This window comes from Barbatula barbatula (genome assembly GCF_947034865.1).
Source record: "Barbatula barbatula genome assembly, chromosome: 10".
NCBI classification, from domain to species: Eukaryota; Metazoa; Chordata; class Actinopteri; order Cypriniformes; family Nemacheilidae; genus Barbatula; species Barbatula barbatula.
In genome coordinates this window covers 18,976,426-19,001,349 of record NC_136773.1, presented here as the reverse complement: position 1 = coordinate 19,001,349, position 24,924 = coordinate 18,976,426, and the positions used below count along the sequence as shown (strand labels likewise).

Sequence of the window (24,924 nt, the reverse complement as noted above, 5' to 3'; positions counted from 1 at the left end):
GGCGCCCCCTGGAGGAGAAAAAGAAATAGACGGCACGGGAACTGAATCTTTTCGCCTGTTTATATTTTTGATATAATGATAAGGCTTAAAAGGCTGCCTAATAGAGTTAACACTAACCGTAACTAATTTTATTGTGGCCGAATAATTTATAAACAGTTTAAAAGAAAACAATATAGACTTCCAAATATTCCAAACATCTGAAGACGGACTGCTCGGCAGATGGCGCTATTTACTATCATGAGCTTTCGGCCTGAACAGATTCCTGTCATTCAACACAGGTGGTATTATTTGCGTAGCAATCTGACACGAAGCATATCAACACAAAGACAGCCTGTTTGTTTTTCAGTATTTTATTCTCTTAAAAATAAGTAAAAGTCAATGAAGTAGAAACATGTAACTCTGAAATGGTTATGAGTGGCACCTTTAAAAATGTTTTTCTCGATGCATACTAATTCTGTGCGCATAATATTGCATAGAGATCCATGCTACATAATAGCATTTCAATAAAGAATATTATTGCCATCTTTTATGTAATGTCACAATTAACCTTTATTAAAATAACGCACCATATGTTGCTTATATTTTTTCTATTTGATATAAATAACATGCAAATGCGAACCTTTACAAGTTGGATTTAAAATACTTTGTACAGAGTTTTCAAATGCATGAAGCATATGCATTATCAAGGAGGGCACTGGCTTGATCAACCAAAAAAAGAACGCTGCCATTATACATTTGGACCTGCACATAGAACATTAAATTGTACGTTTTAAAATATTTTACCACTAGCTTCATTATGCATGTGTACAAAGTGTCATTGTGCTGTTGCCATTACAAATACTGGGAGTCTGGGACAAACAACCTTTAGATTTAGGCTAACTGATGATAAAGAATGCACATCTCCAATGACCGGCAAATACAGTAGGACCGCTATTCATTTTCATTAGTAATCATATCACATGTCTTCAAAACAAAACTGGGGCACATATATTCAGACGCATCAATTATAAATGTTCATATTCAACATTGTTTAAAAATGTCAGAAATGCACTGCAAGGGCATACAAATGTAACACGTAAGTGGTTCTGATTAATGTATTTGGCATTCTCAGAGAGAGGTGTTGGCAATGGAGAAGTCCCTTCCGATAAAGCAGTAGCACTGATAGTGAGGAGGGGTTGTGGTCACCCCCCAGTTTCCTCACACATTGGAGTCATCATCATTCAAACTGGCATTGGGAAAAGCTGTGGATATCTCCTTAAAGAACTCATCCTCCTTCAGCATGCTCTGAGCACAAGACACAAGACGCATATTTAAATATCATGAAATCTATACTGTACATACAACAACCAAGTCAGATGAGTCGTTCATCTGCACATTACCGTTAAATTATTGATGCCCTCAGAGAAAGCGCCAATCTGCCTCACTGTTCCTTCTGAATCCTCCATCTGTCCAAAGCGAACCAAAAAAGACACATTACCAAAATATATATAACATCCTTGCATATTCACGACATGCATCAGAAATCTTCAAAGCTCCACCTGGTCAAATCGATCCAGATCGTCGTCGTAAATCTGGAGCTCCATGCTTCTGTAGCCCTTCTGAAAGCTGCGTCCTTTGGGCATCTCCACATCCATGGGACAGACGTACTCCTCGTTGTCCTCTTGCTTCTTCTTTCTCCCAAATCCCCCAAATCCCCCAAATACAAGCTTATGTGGCTAAATAAAAAACGATACCAAATTAAGCAATTTAATAATACATTTCAATCGAAACTAGATGTTTTAAGACTGGAGATGTTTTTTATGATACCTTCACTTTAGCTGTGGCAGTAAGTATGGTGTAGTCTGGGTTCTCTAGACACTCTTGTTTGAGATGGTGGGCCTCTGAACCCACAAGCAGGTTAAAGTGAGTGGCCAGATGTCTCCGCAACAGAGTTTTATTGGGGGGAATATTAAGCAGCAGAGCCATTGTCTCCACGTTGAAACGAGGTTCCAGCACCTGAATTGAAGAACAAAATATTCTCCTCTTGATATCATTTTATTTTGTACTCAAACCGAGAACCTTCCAATAAAGTAAAACTTGGGTTTTAAAACAACAACCCTTATGTAAATGAATCCCGGTTTTATTCTCGTAAAAGTGGTAGTAACGATGTTTTTTGGCCATTTGTAATACCATTCATTTACTATAATGATGTAGTTACACTGTGAGGGTTGTGGTAAGATTAAAATGAATTAGTTGTTACTGTAGTTTAACAATGGTTATTTTCATGTAACTATTTAGCTACATCACCAACGGACCAAATCAATACAAATCTGTTTTACCATCAGACCACCGTGAACTCCACTTCCCCTCAGGTTGGGTGCATACTCGGCCAGATCTACAGAGCGCAACCACTCCATCACACGGTGGTTGGTCCATTGAGAGATCTCAGCAGGACTGATGTTGTTCTGAAACCACAGCGAGCGTAAGGATTAGAGCTGGATATATCAATTAAACAGTTCAACAGCACAGATTACCAGTTTATTTTCCTGTATCCTCTTACCTCATCCGAAGGTCTTCGACGCAGACAGTTAGGGTCGTAGTTATTAAGACGTAGCACTTGGATGGCACGCTTAATACTGAGATGATGTAAAACACTGCCAACTTTCAAAGATAACAGGTCATCCTATTTAGTATGGGCAACAGAAAGAAAAGATGATTAAAATATGAACGGCAAACAAGCACGGCGAAAACAACAACATAAAAGTTACTCTAGCAGAAAATATTTTTCTTTTGGGATAAAGCAATTCTTATTTCAGTGATTAATAGAATTTTATGGATTAAGATTGGATTTATAACTCAAGACCACCTACGGCATAAACAATGAAATTGTTATGCATTGCAATGGTAATTTGTTGTCCACTTCCCCATTAGACTTCACATGTTAAAAGATTTCTGTACACACATTTTATCTGTGTTTTTCTGTAAAAATATGTGTAAATACAGCCGAATATGTTAAGAGACTGTTCCAAATTTTCATTCAATCAGCATTTCTAGATGTATTGAGGCCCTTCCAGTCTAGTGGCCGTTGAATTTCAACAAAATCAAACCTCAGGAGAGACAAAATCATCCAACAGCATTGGAAAGACTGACAGCACCACAAGACACATGAATACTGGTTATCGAGGTTATCACAAATAATAATAAAACATTGTATTGCCTAAATGTGAACATGAACTTGTTTTCCAGAATTTGAGGTCTGATTTTTTTTCATCTTTTCTGTTATTTTGACCAGTTTCTCCAGTTTTAATTTTCTGCAAATAAATGCAAATAGAAACAATATTTTTATATGAAATTAGGAAGAAATACTATTGTACTACTGTAGTTCACAGAATACATATAAACCTATAAAGGGTACATTCTGAAAAACTGAAAATAAATTTGAAATGGTCTCATACTTTTCTCTGCATCTATATATGCAACGACAGAAAAAACTCACCACTGTCATATAATGAAGCATTCGTCCATCCACACGACCCTCATCGAACTGAGTCTTGTACTGCGGAAGCCCGATATCATCAAGCCACCCTAGAACACAGAAAAAAGGTAATGACCTGGTCAGTCACCAAGTATAGATCAATCCTTAAGAAATGATTCAATCCGATGCGTTTAGCCTGGACACTATTAAACCACGATCGACATCCAAGTCTAATACTCCTTCATGACACTGCATTCAAATAAACACCCATTGCTCACTTGTCACCCAGTGGTAGTCGAGTTTGCCTTTGTTGTCATCCTCCTCGGAGCCCAGAGCCTGTAATGCCAGCTGGAGTTTCTTCCTGTGAAGAGGGTGTTTGATCCCCAGCTCCTGCAAATCGAAGGCAGATCACAGTCAGCGTGCATTTACTAACAGACCACTAGAAAAGGATTCAGCATTTGAATCCCCATCAAGTATGAGAGCTAATTTAGTAAGCCAAATGTGTGCACTGGTTCTATGCACACTCATCATGAGACGATTCCACCTACAAAGAACTCACTTTTTCCAGATCCTGTTGAGAGGCCTGTAGGAGCGTCTGGCCGGAGGAGATCCACTGCCTGGACAAACCTACGTACAACCCCAAGCCCTGTTCTTGCATCCACTCACACACCTGCTCTCGAGACCAGCGTGCAAACGGGGCATCCAGCTCACTGGAAAACATGAACCTATCTCTAGAATCATTCCTTACCCCAGAGGAAAAACTGAAGTTTTATAAGTATTTATTACACAGCATTTTGGTGTGTAAGACTTGATTTTAAAATCACAAAACGGGCACACGTGGGTCTTCCCACATCAAGAAGAGCCTATGGCAGGAGTACATCTTGTGTCTCTGTGAATACTGACCTGTTGGTGTTCTGCAGGTCACGTGACCAGCCAAGCCTGGGCCCAGCTGTGGCTCTGACTCCTCCCCGTTTAAACTCGCTTTCTGATAGGTTATCATCCAGGTTAAATGTGGTTGATTGACTTCTTTTGAGCCTATAAAAGGAAAATAATCAAATAGGAAACTTAACTGCATAGTATGTTTCAAACAAAGTTATGGATTGCTGCTTTAATAAAAAAAGAAAATCACACTTGGGTGTGAAGTTTAAATCAGTAGCATATGAAACATGCAAGAACGAAAACATGTTCTAAAAGGCATAACAGCGCAGGTTTTTCCCTTCATACTCACTTTCCAAAGAGAGCTTTGATTCCTTTCGACTTTTTCTTTCCCTCAGGGGAAATGGGGAGTGTGCGCGTGCTGTCGCTGTCAGCTGACCTCTGCGGCATGCCTGCCAGATCCAGATGTTCTGTGCCGCCCCGCTCCGTCTCGGCTGCGCAACCAAACACATGAAACACAAGAAAAGAAAGTCACCTCAGCAAACTAATTACCCACAATACCATGCAGTACCAGGGCAGCCCGCAGGGTTAACCGAGCATTAACTAAACTGAGGATTATGGGAAAGAAGAAAAAACATGGCAGGGATTCAGCTGGAGTGCAGAGCGGTAAAACAACAAGAACAGGAAGTTCAGAACAAATACAACCCTAAAAATGACAGCGTCTTCCCAGAAGAATTTGCATCACGGATCAAAATTGCAGATGACTTCTCGTCTGGACTAAAGAACAACTGGATAGAGTTTATTTTCAGGGTGGAATTGTGTCACACGCAGACATGCAAGTACAGAACTTGAGGAATAGTTGACCTTCAAAAGACCTTTCTTCTGCAAACCTTTCTTCTGCAAAACTCAAAAGAAGATTTTAAAAATTGTTGGTTATCAGAAACCGTTGGTCCGTTGTATGGAAACCAAACTAAAGGAAGTCAACCAACATTTTTCTAAATATATTTTGTGTTCCGCTGAAGAAAGAAAGTCGTACAGGTTTGAAATGAGGAGTGTAAATAATGACAGAATTTTTACTATTCCTTTACAACATCTCAGTGTTTGAACAGCACAATGTGGGTCATATATAAAGACGAATATGGGCAGAACATTTGAGTGTTGGGAGAATATGGTCACCACATCTTATAGTTCTTCTCAATAGTAGAATGTAGTTTAAAAAGTATTATTTATAGAAGAAGCCAAACAACAACAGCCATTACTGCATTTTTGTCTTGTGTTTGATTGCCTATTATTGTTTATAGCTCACTGACAAAATGTTAATTTGGATAAAACAGCCTGCTAAATGAATACATGTAATGTAAATGCTCGCTGTGCGGTAGAGAAATGACAACAAACCCGACTATGATTTAATTCCTTCATGCTGGGACCAAGATGCTTGCTTTCAGGCAAAACAAGACAATCACAAAGGATAAAAGAAGGATTTATATCAAGGTTTGAAGCAAAAAATAAACAGTGAGGAGTCCTTTCATCTTTAACAGAGAAAGAGATAGAGAAACACACAAACAGACAAGAGAGGTTTTAGGACACATCCAGTTGTTCCTTTGTCTTTCTTCCAGAGAGGCCATACAGCAGGTCTAGCCTATAAATGGATGTCTGTACTGTACCTAGCATTGGAGCGCTTGCACTCCGGCCTCGATCTTCACAGAAAACAATGTACATGTGCCATCACCAGAGCACGGAAAGGAAACAAAGTGCAAAGGTTAACGTCACATACAGTAAAGAAACCAGTCAAAAGTTAGACAAACCAGCCTCGAGTGGCTACAAGCTGTTATTATTATTTGTTTGTTATCTCTTAGTCACTGAATACGTTCCACCCATTTGTTACTTCATAGTTTTAATGTCAAATTGTAATTTACTTTTCTTATTATGCTATTGTAAAAGAGCAACAACAAATAACCAACAATGAGTCTGTGTCCTAACTTTTGTCTGGTACTGTAAACACAAACATGGCAGACAGGAGCTGTTTTTTTGTAACAGTCAGACTTCAACCGCTGAGCAAGAGCTTGAAGATCCAAATAAGAAAGTCTCACCCAAATTAGGGGCACTTGCTGTCCTCTTTCCTCCTTTGATCTTGAAGAATCCCCGTCCAAAGGACGATCTGGCCTTCCTGGTACCAAAGCTGTCATCCTCTGGAGTGCGAGTGGTAGATGGGGATGTGGGTGGTAGAGTTGTGATCTTGCTGAACTCATGGAATGCTTTGCTCTGATACAGAAAACATTGCATAATCTGAGTTTCACCTAATATAATTTCAGGCGTGTATGTAAAAAAAGTAGTATTCTGTTAACCTGTTTTTGAGAGAAATAAAAAGGATTAGAATTACCTCTGCTGGTCTCTGATCCACTGCCAATGGTCTCTGCAACATCATTTCTGTTTTATACTTTATTGTATAGTCACTTTACCTCACACAACATTACCGAATTTTCATATAATAGTAAAATGATTGATCATTTTATGTCTTGGAAATCACAACTATCATGATATCAATAATTAAAATGATAAAAATCGGTGAAAAATATGGCATCATTTCCTTCACCCCTTCATCATTTCAAACCCATACGACTTACTTTCTGTCGCAGAACACAAAAGAAGATTTTTTTTGAATGTTGTTAATCGGCACCAATTCACCTGCATTGGTTTTATGTCCATAGAAGTGAATGGGTGCCAGTGCTGTTCGGTTACCAACTTTGTTCAAAATATTTTCTTTTGTGTTCTGCGGAAGAAAGAAAGTCATACAGGTTAGGGGGTGAGTAAACGATGCCAGAATTTTTGGGTGCACTATCCCTTCAACAAGAAAACAAAAGTTCACCTTTTCACTGGCTCTTTCATCCAGATTGTTCAGACTCCCAGACTTTGTGACCTCTGAAGTTCTAAAACATAAGACGACAAGTTACGATAACAGCATCTAAATATCCATATACAGTATACGACTTCTAGATATCACAGCACTATGTTCACACAGTCAGACACACACCATGACCTATTGCTAACCCCAAAAATGGTGATTTAAAGGGATACTTCACCCAAAAATGTCACAATTTACTCACCTTCGAGTTGTTGATATTTGTTAGAATTCTTATAACAAGATTCTTATACATAGTAGGAAAAATACAGTGGTTGTCAAAAGTGCTGTTTGCTGTCCTACATTCTTGAAAATATCTTATTTTGTGATCAGCAGAACAAAAGAAAAGATAGTATTTTTTCGTCTATGGGAGTCAATGGGGGGCAAAATCGGTCTTGTTATAAGAATTCTAACAAATATCTTAACCTGTGTTAATCAGAACAAAGAAATTTAAACCGATTTGGAACAGCTGGAAGGTGGCTAAATGATGATAAAATTGTCATTTTTTGGTGAAGTATCCCTTTAATGCGTTCCATTTTTGTAACCGTGTGCCATCAGAGACACATACTCACTCGGGGCTCTCATGTAACAGGGTCTCCTGTGATTGATTTGGCTCCTCACACCCCTTATCACTAAAAAAGGACAAACACACAATTGGGATGCAGAGGTGGTGGCAAAGCATGATGGGTAGGCAGTGGGGTACACACATGGCTAATGCAGACTGACATGCAGTTTCAAACATTATACACAGTAGAATAAGAAAGGAAACAGACACATAAATTAAGGAAAATAAATGGATGCATTACTGATAATAGATCATATAAAAGCTAAGGCAGAAACATTTTGTAAAATTGTGATGTCACTGGGAAAGCACATACATCAGGCGCTTGAAAAACTAACAATGGAAGGACTTAGGATGCATAAAACAAGAAAGGGGGAGGTGGTTTTGGAGATGCTAACATAGATAGCTGTGAATATCTCTGCGTGTCAGGTTTTGGTGGATCAGTGTGTGAACCATGTTTTGAATGTGATTTCATGTGTGAAATATTGGGATTTGTTGAATGTCAGACTGTCCCAAGTTTAAACAAATTCTACTTCTGTACAGCCCCTTTGAGTCTCGCAATACTGTACCTTGATGACTGTATTTGTTCCAGGACTGGACCGCTGTCTGAGGATGATACACTGAAAGATGGCACTTGAAGTGTACTGACAAATGTGGACATCTATGTAGAAAAAATAAGGCAGTAAACCCACAGCAGTGTTAAAATGTGATGTTTTTCTTCAATTCTTTAAAACAGCGTTTTTTGATGCAATATGTGACCCTGGACCACAAAACCAGTCACAAGGGTCAAACTTTCAATTGATGTACGGTCTGTTAGGATATAGGACAATATTTGGCTGAGATACAACTAAATCTGAATTTGAGGGTGCAAAAAAATCTAAATATTGAGGAAACCGCCTTTGAAGTTGTCCATCAGGGGCGCTGAAGCAGGCCGTTGCTAAGAAGAATCAGGTTGGTTTTAAAGCTCTCTTTTAGCTTACCACTGTAATGACGTTGTGGAGAGAAGATGAACCTGAAAGCGGAAATTCTAAGCTTTGCATAGATACCAAACTTGCGTGGGTAATTCCCAAAGAGCAGGCAACAGCGAGCAACGTTTGTAGGTTTGTTTCCGACCATTTTTGTTCTCGATTTTGCTGCATCCACTCACAAAAATAAAGTTTTGATAATTTTACAGTAGGAAATTTACAAAATATCTTGGAAAAAAAATCTATCATATCAAAATTATAGATTTTTTCCAAAAATTGTAGTTGGTTATTGCTACAAATATACCCTTGATACTTATGACTGTTTTTTAGTCCAGGGTCTCCTATGAAACTATGCCTAGGAGCTTGGTTAAACCTGCTATACTGTATACAACATATCTGAACAGTGATGCCAGAAGACATTCTGTCACTTCATGACAAGTAATGCACTAGTCTTGGAGCATCAGAGCACAAGTCGAAGGTTGACATTCTATCTGTACTGCAACTGTTTCTTTATACTCTTCTACTGGGCTGAAGCGTCAAGGAAAGGTTCAATGAACGTTTCTGGTCTGAAAAGAGCCACACCTCGTCCTGTCCCCTCCCGATGACTTCTTCTGTGCAAGCGAGCACAGACTTCTCAGTGTCCATGGAAACGGAGAGGGCGTTGGACATGGACAGGGAGCTGTCGCTATTGCTTTCATCACTGTCTCCTTCTCTGAACTTATCTGATGAGAAAGACGGGAGATTTGATCATTAGCACAGTCAAATGTCGCATGAACAAATACAGCCTGTCGCTGGTTTTTTAATAACTTTGAGCCTCTTATCAACGGCACATTGTGTGATTTAACTAATTGGGTGTTTAGCTTACATTTCATCCTAAATTAAATCAATTAAAGCAACATGCGGAGTGAGGGGTGGATGCATAAAACAGATTTATTTTTGTAACTAATATATAAACAAAGACATTTATTTATTTATTTTATTTAATAAATAAATAGAAAAATGCATTATACATCACCTTTCCGTCCCTGTGCAGACATCACCATCTCCTGCACTTTCTTGTACCTCATAAGTGACTGTCGTAGTTCTTCAATCTTGAGATCCTAGACAAAGTACCAAAAGCTGCCATGTCGGGTTCTTTTACAAATGTCAAAAGCAACCGGAATAGAAACTCATGACCTAAAACTACCTTCTCCTCATTTGCCGCCATCAACGACTCCATCGCTCTCTTCATCTTCTGTACCTCCATATCTGCAAGGCACAGGCTCAGTGAACTAAAGACCATTTCATAAACCCTAAAGGGCAAACTCCTGACATTTAGCATTACATAAACCGTAGATGCGGTCGAGTGAAATGTAACAGCGACCTTTTGTAAAAAACGAGAGAAATGTACACAATGGCAGTGAGGAAGAGCTTGTTGGGTTTCAAACATGAGTGTATGCAGCCACAAATAAGAGTGGGTGTCCAGTCTGTGAGGGAATATGGGTATAACAGTTACGGGGCAATGCATTGTTGCTAATAATGGAGGAAGGGAAGGAGGAGGTGAAAGAACTAGCTTGGGGGGAATAGGAGGTGTTACAGTACGAGGGGACAGGCAAAGAACACACAGTCAACAGTGTGAATGTGACATGCCAGTCGGCTACCACGATCTGACACTTATCATGATTAACATGTATTAGCACTCAGTACGTGTATTTCCTTCTTTCACTGTTCCAGACTTCATTTCGGTTTGAAATCTATTAATACTAGGAGGTATTCTGTATTTTGTGTCGTAGATAAGCAAGCTTGATGAAAAGCATGCCCAAGCATGCAGGCAAAGGAAGCAGGACTAAGAGGACAAAAACAGTATAAAGGATGTAAGGGTAGAAGGTAGACGTGAGGTCCCCTTACGTTTCTCTTTGAGCCTCTTTTTAAACGTTTCTTCAGAATGGAAAACTGTTTAAGACAGAGCAATGATATTGAACGTCTCGTGTTACTGAATGGGTTGAACAAGTAAATCAGCATACATAAATCGTTGCATAGCAAAAGATTTGCAAAACAAAGACCCAAACCAAACAACCAAAAGGGGGAATCCAAAAACAGAAAACAAAAAAATGATTAAGCTTTATATATCCCAGCTAAGTTATTACAGCATCACAAGGTCCAACACAATGACAAGACTAAACTAAGTCTGTAAAGGGCATGCTGGGACAGGCAATACTGTAAATAAGTATGAATAACAGTGACGACATAACCCACCTCTCTCTGTGTTGTCTAGCCCCGCAGGCGTTGGGGATCTGGACCCCGTCTCATCCAGCTGCCTTCTCAACGTGACCAGTTCCTCCTTAACATACATCAAAATCTGTTGTTAGATCTGTGTTTTAGGACCCCATATAGTCCATAACCACAATGAACAAGGCAAATTCCTTATATATCATCATGCCATGCAACCACTATCATTGGCAGATGAAAAATAAATAAGAGATATTTTTAGACAATGGTCACTTTCAACAAAACATCACTGAGGAGTGGGAAAGAAGTGTTTCACAAAGAAAAAGGGAAAAACGCAGTCGTGCCAACCTCACACTAAGTTTTTTGATGTGTGTGGTCCAACACTATACTACAGTAGGAAGTAGCAACAGAAATAGCATATTTTGCATTAAATAGCAGTGTGAAATGTAGCCCTTACAGCTTAAAGACAAGGTACAGGCTGACCCTAAAGCATAGCTGTGGTTAATTAAACATGAAGAGATCTTTCACTGGTACTAACAACTTACTGCTGACAGAGAAGTGGTGTATGTAATGAGCAGCTTTTAAATCATGATGAGAACTCTGTCTGCCTATAAATGGTGAGAATGGGGCCTGTAATATTGTGTGCTCTGAGTCAAAGTGTAATGGAGAGTTGTGTGCAAAACTAGAACCATGGTATAATGTATGAATTTCATTGCATAGTTCACAAAATATTTCTTTGTTTCGTCGTAACCATCACCAAACATGATTTTTTGCCATTATGCCAAAAAAGTTACCCAATTTTATAAACGTTACTGCGCGTGCTTGCTTCTGTGGCCCAAAACTAACTTGTAGTAACCTACATGTCCCTATAGATCATTTCTGATATAAAGCAAAATAAATTATTAAATTACATCAGCTAGTAAGTTAATATCAATTAATTTAAAAAGTTAAATTATTAGGGACTAGCTATAACGATAATCAAACAGGCCGAACTTCAGGCCAGACGTGTGCAAGATTTTCAAAATAAAGTACATACTGTAGGGATTCTTTTAAAATGCTCTAAAAACAGAAAGGGTAGTATCTGACTCAAACGGATGTATACACACATACAGTACTCTGTGTCTGTTGGTGTGTTTTGATCAGTAAAATTGTTTCATACATTTTATTAAAATTCTTTAAGGCTACTGTACTGTATTTTTTTATGCCCAAAAAAATCCGAAGAGATTATTATTGATTTTCATAAATAGTCCTCTGGACCTGCTTTCCCAACTGTAATAACAAACAGATTCCATTTATTCCATCCCTTATCAGGTTTTTAAATTCTTTGTCATAAATTATGTAATGTTGTTGTGATGTAATGTACATGAACTGTTGTCTTGATGTGTAAAAATACCTACAAAACAAATTGCCTTTCGAGCACAAATGAAGTAAAGTATAGTATATAGGTGATCTTGAACCAACCTAAATTTAAAATGTGCCAAAAACCAATACGAAAAAATATATATTGGGTTTAGGATCACAGCCATAAGCAGGTACCCTGCAGTATGCCGACCTTGAGTGCCTGGATTTTGTGTTCCTTCCTCTGTTTTTCATACTGCATCTGGCCCATTTTGAGTTTCAGGCTGGAGAGTTTAGCCATTAGCGACTAGCGGAAGAGAGGTTAGCCAAGGAGGAAATGGAAAATAGAAGAAACTTAAAAGATATCAGCTGACAGAGAAATGCAAGAGTTTAGCATTGGTAAAGAGAAACAAGAACAAACGAGAAAACTAATTATTCACAAAACAAGTGACTTACCTTAGTGGATTTAAGTTTCTTTTCATACTGTAACCGTTCGTTCTCCATCTCAGACAGGCGGTATCTCAGGTCATTAATCTCTAAGATTAAACCCTACACAAAATAAGAAAAATACTTGAATTGCCAACATTCTCACAATTTAGCAACAATGACTTGTAAATGATGTATTATGAACCACATTCATTTATCTTTGTCAAACTAAATCCTGTTTTTACAGAACGTAACATTTAAGGTCAATTGATTTACTTTTCAAAATATGTATTTAATTCTATATGTATTTATTTCAACTGAATTGCTTGTCGGAATTGATTTTCGGTTCACACAAATCACTTTGAACTTGCTCAGGTTCTGAGATGTTGAGATCCATCTCAACCTCCAATGAAGCCAGAAAATAGATTTACAGTGACTTATAAATTCCTACAAATTATATTTAGCCTCATTATAAAACTATAAAATACATATTTTCCCATGTGTTATGTGCAAGAATGATCAAACAGGTGAAGATATTTTAAGGAACAAAAAGCTTCTATTCTAGTGCAGTTTCATTCAGCAGGCAAAACTCTCAGAGCTTGCGGGATTCAGATGTAGATTTATGATTCAATAAACAGCAGAACAGCCTCCAGTTGTAAACACTCGTTGAATGCTTAAAAAGAGGCAGTGGGAAAGTTTAGAACAACCTGCCATTTACATTCAGTATTTACATTCAGAATACAGCAGTATTGATAACTGTACAATTACATATCACAATCCCACGTCTTAACCCGCTTAAAACAGGACATTGTGGGAAGTCTTGCTGACCCAGTAAATTATGTGGCAGCAAAATAACACAGGAAACAGCCCAAACCATTTTTATCTTGGAAAAGTGTGTTGGCCATTCTAGACCAAACACACATTCAAACAATAAACAAATGTTATCTCTACTCAGAATAGATTCTTAGAAAGAATGGGAAATAGAATTTCAAGGGCATGTGAGAGAAACATACACTGGCGTGAGAGGAATAAAATACAAATCTTCTTTCCTACGGTGACATGCACACAGGTGCAGAACAGAGAAAGACCACAGCAGGTTTTCACACAATGCACTACTCTCCATAAATGCCAGAAGTGTGTTTCACATGAACACGAAACCACTGGAATCCCAACTAAGACAATTTAAGGTTTGCTTCTTCCCTACGCCTGCATATCCATCGTGGGATCCAGTACTCCGTGGTCATGACCACTCTCACAGAGAAGAGAGGCCACTCTACCATTTCAGGAGAGGAAACACAGAGGTTTCTGGAAAAGGCTGGTTTTGTGTTTGCATTCTGCCTAAACAGCAGAGAACAGAAGCCCAGCATTCCAATGCACTATAACAAACATCTGTACCACAACATGACGTATTTGGTGGATCAGCAAGAGCACATTGTTCGGCACAAATCTTTAGGCTTTCACTGAAACAATAGGTTGACTATGTTCCCAAATCACAATTCAAAACATTCATCATTCCATCAAACTGCATTATGTCAAACCAGGGACAACAGAAGCGCTCTGTGCACCAATGGTGGAATCACAAATCAACCAATGACTGCTCTTGCAATACAAGGGGAAGCACAAATTATCTCTCTCTTTTGACTCAGAATTGTACGTTGGACTTGTTCCTTACCTCACTATCCCCGAACCTTTCGTCAAACTCAAGTCTCTCCTTCTCCAAAGCAGCAAGCTTGAGTTTCATGCTGGAAACCTCTGCCATAAGCTCCAGCTTTTGCGTCTCCAAAGATGACCTGCACAAGAGCTCCTGAGGAACAAGAATTACCATGCATGTCAAGTTTGCACATATGGTTAAAGGGTAGCATTTTATTGGACAATAGAGTGGAGGCACAATAGAAAAAATGGACTACTGTGACAGAAGTATTTTAAAACCCACCTCTTGTAACATTTCCTCTGTGGCGTTTAGTTTTTCTCGGTGTTCTTCAAGGCACACATCTAGATCTCTTATCTTTTCCCCCTGTGCATCCACTTGATCCGTCAAAACACTCACCTGAAAACAATTATTACATTAAAGCATTTGGTAGAAAATGTTCTCTTATGAATACATTCAAGGCAGACATTATATACTTTCTAGAAATCAAATCCATGAGAGTGGTATTTATAGTACTATCATTTGCCATCAGTGCTACAGGAAAGCTTTCTAAAATGTGAACTAATATTATACAATATTAACATATTTACTAATCCGTCAATTATATGCATGTATGTATTTAGAAAAAAAGTTACCTGAAGCACAAGGGATTCTTTGTCACTTTCAAAACGATTAAGTCTGTCCTGGTAAACATCTCCAGTAATTGAAATGTGTCCATTTGACTGCCGGAAAAAACACATATAATTAAGTAATTTATCATTAAATTAATCATCAATGTACATTTTAAAGGGCCGGCGTCATTCAAATTAACACATACTATTTATTGTACAAAAAACTTTAGCTGTGAGTGAACAAAAACAATACTCTGCGTAAACAGACTAAATATGGTATAATGTGTAGACATTCCCTTGGTAGCCATCCAATGAGTCTCAAGACACACAGCGACAACAACTTTTTTAGTTGTTTTCTAAAAACAACTTTTTTAGTCCGTTTACTCGGACGTCAGAAAATTATATCCAAGACTCTTCAGCTTAGAGTATAACATGAATGGCAAACAGGCATGAAGCCGCAATTTACACAAAGGTTAGACTCTCCTTAAAGGGATTGTACACCCATAAATTAAAGTTCTGTTATCATTTATTCTCCATCATGTCCTTTCAAATCTGACTCTTTATTCAGTGGAACACAAAAGACGCAAAAGTGTTTTTGGCCATACAATGGAAATCAAGAGGGCAATGTTGTTTACAATACGTTCTGCAAAAGAAAGTCATACAGTTTTTAAATGTATTTTCATTTTTAGGTGAACTATAACACTTGCTTTTAAGCATAATACTTGTCCTTAGCACAAACAGGAGGTTTAATACTAAGGTTTAGGTGTTCAAAAACAATTATATATAAGCAAAAATATTTTGCCCATAAAGTGTCTGCACATAAGAATTTTGATTTATTTTCAACTCATGTTGAAATACTTCTGACACAACGAGAATAGTCTACAGCCTATTTTTTACTTCCATAAATATAGGAAGTATAAATACCCAAGTACCCATGAACAACATGGCAACACGTAAAACATTAGCTCATAGGTTCATATCTACATATTGTAAATTCCAGAGTTAGAATATCGGGTACATACCAGGTGACCCTGCAGCCACTCCACCAGACTGTCTGCGGTAGAGTCGGGGATCTGGCAACGCAGGCTCTCTCTCTCCTCAGTGTCCATGAGCTCCAGGACGCCCCTCAGGTCCTCTAGTAAATTGAGTGCTCGCAAGCTGCCCATGAAGGGCGATGTCGGGGACTGACAATCAAAGATGCCATTGGAGTAATCCAGAGCCTTGGAGCCTGAAGACCAAAAATAAATAAAGGCAGTTCATTGGGATTTGTGGTATGTTGGTATAAACTAGTTGGATGATTAAAGAACTGTCTGCCTTTTTAACACTCAATATGCACAACTTAAAACTAAAATAAATCTATACATCCCTGCAAGTATAAATTATGGAAATTAGTAATGCATAAGCAAGGATCCAAGCCTTGTAATAGGGTTCTCTGCAGAAAACCGTAAAAGTGTAAAGTGAATAAAACATGGGATGGAAAGCTGACATGAACAGGACAGAACGTTAAATAAAAAGCTAAATAAGAGAAAATCCTGCATTATTCATATAAACACATTTGTACCTGCTATGATGCCGTCCATTTGCTCCAAGGCAGCTGCCAGCATGTCGCTCGCATCAGACATCATCTTGTTCGGATCTGTTCTGTTAATCCTGTAAAACAAATAGACACATGAGGCAAAAGCATAAATGAACTAAATTACATTAAAAAAAAACATACAGTAACTATAAAACCTTGTTGCCGACTTGGACACCAAATATAACAATAACCAGATCTTATTAATGCTACATACAGTGGGGGAAATAATTATTTAATCCCCTGCTGATTTTGTAAGTTTGACTACTTACAAAGAAATCAAGGGTCTATAATTCTCATAGTAGGTTTATTTTAACTGATAGAGACAGAATATAAAACAAACCAGGGGGAAATTCTTTATAAAGGTTATAATTGGATTTGCATTTCAGTCAGTAAAATTTGTATTTATACCACTACCAACCAGCAAGAATTCTGGCTCCACAAATTGGTTATGTGCCTACTGTGTATGGACCACAGATTAGTCCTGTCACTTTAAGAAAGTACTGCGGGCGTACACGGTGCGATTTTTGCTGTCGTACGAGTTCGCATGCGATTTTTTTCAATCGTGTGGAAATCGTGTATGCTCGTATGGTCACGGCTCGTATCAGGTGCGAGTAATTACGAGCACTTCCCAACCTCCCGAACATTTTTAAACATGTCTAAAAAGTTCGTGAGCAATCGGGTTTGAATTCGTGACATGTGTGCGGTTGAACGAGCCGATTTGTTGATCTATCTGAAGTTGACCAATCACGAACTAGGACCACATCAAAGCATGCGCACACAGATACACGGCTTTTTTTGAAGAACTGGAAGTCCATGCTTTTCTCTGCTCTTCAGCCAAACTCTTTGCCATGCCCTTCTCTTCTTTTTTATTCTTTCGCAAGCCATTGCTGCCACAAAAAAAGCAAATCTTCCTTTGAGTCCATGTTTTTGGCGCGGAACTTTGTGCGATTGCTTCGGAAATCGGCAGGTCGTAAAATCGTGTCGTATATCACCTCGTCCGTATGATTTTCAGATAAACTCACTCGTGACGTGTGCGTGGACATACGATCTTCCGACCATCAGAATTCGCACCGTGTACGCCCGCCTTAAGTCCGCTTGTTATGTTTATTAAATATGTTTGCCAACAGAATCTGTATCTTCTATTTCAACCTCTCCACCATCATGGTCAAGACCAAATAGGTTTCAAAGGATGTCAGGGACAAGATTGTAGACCTGCACAAACCTTCAATAGGCTACAGACAGAAGCTTGGTGAGAAGGAGACAACTGTTGGCGCGATTATTTGCAAATAGAAGAATTACAAAATACTATCAATTTCCCTTGGACTCTGGAGCTCCCTGCAAGATTTCCCCAATGGGCTAAATATGCTCATGAGGAAGGTTAAAGATCAGCCCAGAACTACACAGAAGAAGCTTGTTAATTATTTTAAGACAGATGGGACCACAGTTGGCAAACAAACCATTGGTAAAAACGCAATGCCACAATAAATCTTTAAGCAACCGCAAGGTCCTCCTGCCCAAGAAGGCCCGCCTGGCTCTTCTGAAGTTTGACAATGAACATCAAAAACGATTCAGAAAAGACTTTGGAAAATGTGCTGTTGGACCTTAATGTATTCCTGTTTTTGGAGCGACAGAGAATCATTATGCTTTAGGGTTTTTCTCTGCTACAAGTAAAGGATAACTCATTGAGGGGCTGAGGGACGGGCCCATGTACCCCAAAATCTTGAACGAGAACCTCCTCCCCTGAACAAGATCACTGAAGATGTGTCATGGATGTGCCTTTAACATATTGCCAAGACAACCAAAGAGTGGCATAAGGAGAAGCAACCTTAAAGATTTACAGAGGAGTGGACTAAAATGTATTCTTCTGACACGTGTGAAAACCTGGTGAACAACTATCAGAATGGCTTACCTCTGTGCTCGCCAACAAGGGTTCTCCACCAAGAACAAAGCAATGTTTTGCTCTGGGATCAAATACTTATTTCACCGACTGAAATGCAAATCAATTTATATCCTTTAGTTTATATAACATTTCCCCAGTCTCTATCAGTTAAAATAAACCTACCATAATAATTTTAGACCCTTCATTTCTTTGCAAGCAAATTTACACGATGAGCATGGGATTAAATAATTATTTCCCTCACAGTATATTCAGTTGTAGTGCAAAGTAGTACTGTAACTTGGTAGACAATGTGCTCATGCACTTCTAATGTAAAGTTTTTGTCTGGTAGTCTCCAGCAAGACTGGCACATAGTTGAACTATCGCACAGAGACTCTATTGTGCAGCTTGTTTGATATACCCGTAATACTACATCACATGGATACACGAGCAGTTTCAGAAGGAACTGGAGCTAGAAACTTCCGCCTGATCTTCACATCTACCCACTTACAACAGGACATCCCTGCTTTCTGAATTACAGCAGTGGTTCCAGAAAACAGAGAACATCCTTTGGGTGAAAGGTTGGTCTTTTCTCGGCTGTCTGCAGTTTCCTGGGTTACGCAGTCAAGAGCCAACCCATCAGCCCCTGATTTAAAAGAATAACTGAGGCATTTATTTCAATTATTGGCACGGGGTTTGTGCTGTTGCTGGGGACACTGGGCACTTTGTGTAGGGAACTAGCGGGGACACATTGTTAGACCCTTTTGGCTCCGTGCCCGAGAACACAACGGCGGCAGCATTTCTCAGTTTACTGCTCAAAAGAAGAAGGTGAAGACATACCGTCATGTTAGGATATAGATAATGTTCTGTGCTGTAATGCACTAAAAATAACATACCAGGAGAAAGGCTAAACACAGATCCAAAAAAGAGGGGTTAGGCTATAGTGTACAGAAATGAGTGGATAGTATATTTGGGAACAAATGTCAGAAATAATGTCTGCATATTGCTATAAATAATAATATGGCTTCAACAATAACATGCAGCGTCCAGTGAACTGGTTAGGAAATAATTTCAATGGTTTTAAAAATAGAAAAACGCTCTTTAATCTATGTAACTGTACACAAATAACCAACTACGGCATTGAATAGACACTGTTAAGTCCAGTTGTGTTTTCCAAACAGGACATCTGTTGCATGTTTACACTGCTTAACACCAACCCACAGATTTGTTGTATGTTGTCCTGCAGTCATTTCTAAACAGTTATTTTAATCCATAATAATCAAATGGATTAGGTTTCACAACAACGCAACCCAGAATTTAATGTAATACTTGTTCCTCTCCCTCTGTGCCATACCTTTGTTATGAGTTAACCACACACATAAAACTCAAGCTAAGTGCAGGTTGCTTTGCATTGCAGATTTTTGCATGGCTGGAATTTCCTCTCATGGCTGGAACAATGTGGCTTCCAGCCTGCGAGAAGGGATAACACATGCTTTTTGAAACCTCATGCTACATCTACGAATTGGGGTGGGCGTAATGACCAAAAAAATCTTATTTTATTTCACGGTAACAATATATTTCCGGGTAACAATCTCCCACTATAATTCTATATATTATACAACATTTTTCATAGATTGATTTAATTTATATAATACAGCTAATTTGAATGCTCACATGGCTATAATGTAGGCAAGTCATGAAAATGTACTAAAGATATCAAGTTATTTTCTGATAAGATTTATTATTCATTCATCTTCTGGCTATATCATATGAATACAGTAGGAAGATAGACAACATGTACGTATAACAATGACGTATGAATTAGGGTTGGGCCGATAGAAGAATGACATCGTCAATAGCCGATGGCTGACACCAATCACGATGTTGGCCGGCATTGTGATTGCCCTGCATGACAGCATTACACTGCTGGGCTCTAGATCTCCTCTTCTTTCCTCTTCAAATAACAACAGGAAGAAATTCCAAATGTGCAGGTTATGAATGTGTAAGTTCATATTAAAATGCTCATGCTTTCTTGAAAACTGATCGCCAAATGCAATTTGGTCTGGAATCCTGATATAATTGTTTTTAACGTTTTGGCAGATGGCCATCCAACAGATACACCCATACCTCACCTCGCCCCCCGATGTCATCGTCCATCGGGATGTTTTACTATAGGTATCATCTGATGCCAATTTGGTAGACAACGCCCCATCCTAGTATGAATATATGCACAAACCGTTGACCACATTTTAACCATTAACCACAGTTTAGCCGTTAACCACGGCAAATTAACCATGCCTACATACTTACATTCCACGGAATAGAAAAATATTTGATGGTTGAATATTTTATTCCGCAGTAAAGGCATATTTCGTCATTCGGCCTAGTCCTACTTTATGCACGTGTGCAAACAGCATGCTGTCAACCATAAAAACGTTTGAACATAACAATAAACCACAGACAAAGGTAACTCTTTACAGAGAAGTCTCTCCTTTTTTAGGAGAGTTTGATTTTAGTTTCAACAATAATTCAAACAAATAGAAGTAGAAATCATGCCAACAATTGGATTAAGAGGAAACGAAAATCACACATTTTCCTAAAATTCAATATAAAATAAACGAACAACAAAACAAAAGTGCCGCTCTCACGCTCGACTGCGAGCCACACAAACACAATAAACTAGAACGTAAAGTCCAGGCCTGGTCCTCTCTCTCCCTTCCCTATTGTTGCTCCTCTCTGCCTCCGGAGCTCCTCCGTGAGTGATGTGAGACCCGTGCACTCGCATCACGGCCTGGCGCCGCTCCTTCATGGCTCTCGTCCCACCCCGCTGGCCACAATTAGTCTGCGTTTTTCTGGCCTTAATACTACTATCACAACATGAAAGCATCCCAACACAAAAAACGTCCTAATGGCCCTTATATCCATCAGTGCAGGCACCTGAGGGCAAAATGTGTGTGAACTTCATCCACTCCGCACGGTCTGAGCTGTAGTAGCTACTGAGCCTTTCTGAAGCACTCTGACTGACTGGCAGAAAAACCTCTGCTGGCACATACTGGGGAAAAATAGCAGCCTTCGGGTCATTCTTATCAACAGAAATAAAAGCATTTATGGCAGGCCCGTGTAGCCCAGCAAACTTGCCTCAAGTTAATTCACATTGTAGTTGAAGTATGCAAGAGATTTAGAAGAAAACTGTGCTTGGAAAGACATTTTAAATGGATTCTTCAGCACGTGTTCATCTTATAGATAAATACATATCAATAATATAAAAAAACATTAGCTCTAATTATTTACCAAAACAAATCTAAATTAGTAACACGTTAAGTTTCTAGTCTTTTTAACTTTCAGCTCTGGATAAAAGGCCACAGAAAGGATTTACACATTAGATCCAAAATATGAAAGATAAGCGGCACTAACACAGGTACTGTTAGAGTTGTGAAGGTATACTGATGGTATCGGCCCATATTTACATACCAAGGAATTAAGAAGGAGTTAAAGAAAATACAGCCAAAAACCATTGTACATGCCCAAATCACCATGATTTTTTAATCATACTTTATTTTTACTGTATGTGCTTTATCCATAATAACAGATTGTTTTAGTTTCTTTTTAACGATAACACACATTGTTTACCAATGTAATAGTGTGGGTGAATTATTTTATACAATGTCTGTAGATACTAAAAAGGGTTTTGTGCTTGACATCACGCGGAGGAAAAAATATCTCAGTTTAAGCCAAAAGGAGAGTTACAAGAGATGTTTATTTGATCCACAAAGCACTAGACCACAGATGTGCACAAGCCTCAGTTCTGTCTTTGTACGTGGGAGGAGAGACAGCCGTGGTTCCAACAGCCTCCTTCTCTTAGACACATCAGAAATAGAAAACGGATGGAATAGTTTTTATACACTGGAATAGTGTCAATAATTCCAGTCACTCAGACATATTTGTAGCTACATTAGGCATCACAAAGCAATGTTTTATACTCATACATCAGCAACAACCAACAAATATTAATTTTCAGATTCAAAACATTAAAACAGGCTTTCCACATGGCAGTGATCTGAAGCCAGGGCTGTACGTTAACTTTTTTGCACAGAGATTTTGTAGCACAGGACAAATAGTTACAGCACAAGTATTAAAAGTCCATTTCATCACATAAATAGCAGGTAAATGACAAAGGACATTCATGTTACATACAGATGGATAAATTAGGGGCATATATATTTTTTTCCCCAAAATCATTTTTTCCTTTTCATTGTTCAGAGTTCTGTATTTTCAATGTTTTGCTATACACTAGTAAATACATCTGTCTGTCGTATTCTAGTAATTATAATATAATAATAATTTCACTATAGTGAAATTCTTGAGTACTCTAGTATTTTTTAACCTTACTATAGTAAATGTACTATAGTGTTCATTGCAGTTTATACATTTACAACGTATTTACAAGTATATTATTTTGTTCATCTGGTTCAAATTAAACGAACTTTGATTTTGGTGGGTCGTCGCCAACTTCAGGAACCACACAAAACATCGCTACAAATAAAGAGAACATTTTTATTCCTCCTTTTTCAAAGTGAAATTTAAACGAACAAATGAAGAGATAAATTTCTTTTTCACTTTAGATATTACACACTAAGAGCTCCACTCTTCGAAAGCAGTCAGGCATAGGGAGTAAAACGTTCGTAAAATAAACTTCAGCCATAACTCTGTGAAGTTTGTGTGTTTATGTCCTCATACATTGCGATAAAGACAAATCCACGACTGTCACGCTTGTTACCTGTTAAACTGTGCTACTCATTCACTCAAAGAAACGCAGAACAAGCAAAGGACATATTTAAAAAGTAGAATTACGCTTATGTGATTCCTTCCATGTTTTTCCACATCGTGCAGATCATAGTGCTCTTGATAAATTAGCATAATGCAGACAGGAAAACAAGTTTTAATCGCAAAAACTTAGTATAAACGAAGATAAACAGTGGTGCGCCTATAGTTAACCTAACACACGTACAGGCACGACAGCAAACGCACTTCACACAAACAGGCGGCTCTGTCTAATGTTCTAATGCTCGTTCAAATCTTTATCGCACGCATGCTACACTATTAAATGTCGTCTTAGCACGGACCGATTTTTTCGTACAGATGTCACACTGTACAGCCCTGCGAAACATCCCGTCAATATTCAAAGCCAAGGCGTCAATGAAACTAGTAATCTATAACGTAACCGCATGGAAGAGAGAAGGGCAGCTTGTGTTAAGGGGTGTTTCATACTCGATCTATAGCTGACGGCAAAAATAAAGCAATTCCACACTGCTTAGGTACAAGTACAGAAACAGCTCAACGTGCACTTTTATTGCTTTATTTAAGGATGAATCAACAATCCCTAGCAAAGTATGTTTTAGACATCTTTCAACAGAGGCTTTAACTGGAAGAACATTGCAATTTGCAAACTCATGGATGCGTGACTATCGTGGATTCAGATGCTGCAAATGATCAAAGGAGTTACAATGACAACCCTGCTGGAACACTATAGAAAGGATTTCATTACGAATACTATTGTGAACCACCAGTGGTTTACCTTTAAAACCATTACTAAATTCCTTTATGCAGTGTGTTTTGGTTCATATTCCAGTAGGGTGTAATGGTGTTTTATTGGTTCCTATTAATCAGATAACATCCCACCAATAGAACGCAGCAGAGACCACAGTTAAAATCAATTTGAATCATTCATATAATAACAATTTAATCCATTAGAATTCCTGTAATAGTTGTGATGGTAAATAAGCGTATACTTGGAAGTTATACATCTATAACATTTTGCAAATCACAGGTAAAGCGCAAAATAAAGTCACACTCATGTAACAGAGAGCAGCTCTTGTTCTTGCGTGGCTACGTGGAATGTGTGAATCACTACACCACAAACACAGCTGTGCTTCAACGGTCTCAAAAGCACACCTTAAAACCCTAAAACACACCTTGTTTTCTTACTTTAATTCAAATTCTAAATATTACACGGGTGATCAAGATTTTAAGGTATCACGACATATACTTTGTGTACAAATGCTGTTGTAATGTATCCCATCCCTTAGGCTATGTAAATGTGACTGGATTAGTACTTGTTATATCACAACCTCAACAGTTCACAACTCCGCGCGCAACTCACTTTTCCTACACTCTTGCGACTTTGTATCTTGTAACAAAAACGACCCTGCAGAAATAAAGTAACACGCGAGTTGCTTCCCACTCAAACAAGTTTAGGAAGCCACGTTAATCCAACTGGAAAAGTATATTAATCGACATTTCTGCCCGCGTGTCGGTCGCAGTTTCTTACCAAATATGGATGGCGTCTGAAGTATAAAAGATAAAGTACGTGGGCTGCTCTTTTCCTTGTCTTTACGAGGTTTGCTCTTTCCGTAGTTTGTGCTCCCACCTCGCCTGCGCCATGTCGACAATGAAAGTGGGAACGTGAGACGTCACCGGCAAGGAAT

At 38.5% G+C, this 24,924-nt stretch overlaps 1 protein-coding gene across 4 annotated transcripts; it reads right to left on the bottom strand.

Annotated features, from left to right (window-relative positions):
* Positions 1-343: 343 nt before the first annotated feature.
* ppfibp1b (PPFIA binding protein 1b) lies at positions 344-24,924 on the bottom strand. 4 transcript variants are annotated; one of them, XM_079465387.1, is made up of 28 exons: positions 24,768-24,905; positions 16,549-16,637; positions 16,010-16,215; positions 15,012-15,098; positions 14,662-14,775; positions 14,401-14,532; positions 12,759-12,851; positions 10,992-11,076; positions 10,644-10,688; positions 9,943-10,004; positions 9,772-9,856; positions 9,339-9,478; positions 8,361-8,452; positions 7,802-7,861; positions 7,197-7,257; positions 6,711-6,743; positions 6,421-6,592; positions 4,683-4,824; positions 4,358-4,489; positions 4,014-4,164; positions 3,733-3,844; positions 3,476-3,564; positions 2,540-2,662; positions 2,319-2,444; positions 1,807-1,995; positions 1,539-1,715; positions 1,380-1,445; positions 344-1,284 (listed from the first exon to the last, which is right to left on the bottom strand). In XM_079465387.1, exons 2-28 carry the CDS (start codon positions 16,610-16,612, stop codon positions 1,198-1,200), a joined length of 2,925 nt encoding a protein of 974 aa, XP_079321513.1. In that variant the 5' UTR covers positions 16,613-16,637; positions 24,768-24,905; the 3' UTR covers positions 344-1,197. The 4 variants fall into 4 exon arrangements, with proteins under 4 accessions (XP_079321513.1, XP_079321514.1, XP_079321515.1 ...); XM_079465388.1 differs by lacking the exon at positions 10,644-10,688 and having other exon boundaries at positions 24,768-24,924; XM_079465389.1 differs by lacking the exon at positions 7,802-7,861 and having other exon boundaries at positions 24,768-24,898.

Coding starts and splice junctions, on each gene's coding strand:
- ppfibp1b (XM_079465387.1), bottom strand. CDS start 16,612: ATGATGTCTGATGCGAGCGACATGCTGGCAGCTGCCTTGGAGCAAATG. Junction 12,852..14,400: donor AAAGGTTCGGGGATAGTGAG/GTAAGGAACAAG, acceptor TATTTTGTGTAG/GGTTTAATCTTAGAGATTAA. Junction 10,005..10,643: donor AAAGAGGCTCAAAGAGAAAC/GTAAGGGGACCT, acceptor TGTGCCTTGCAG/ATATGGAGGTACAGAAGATG.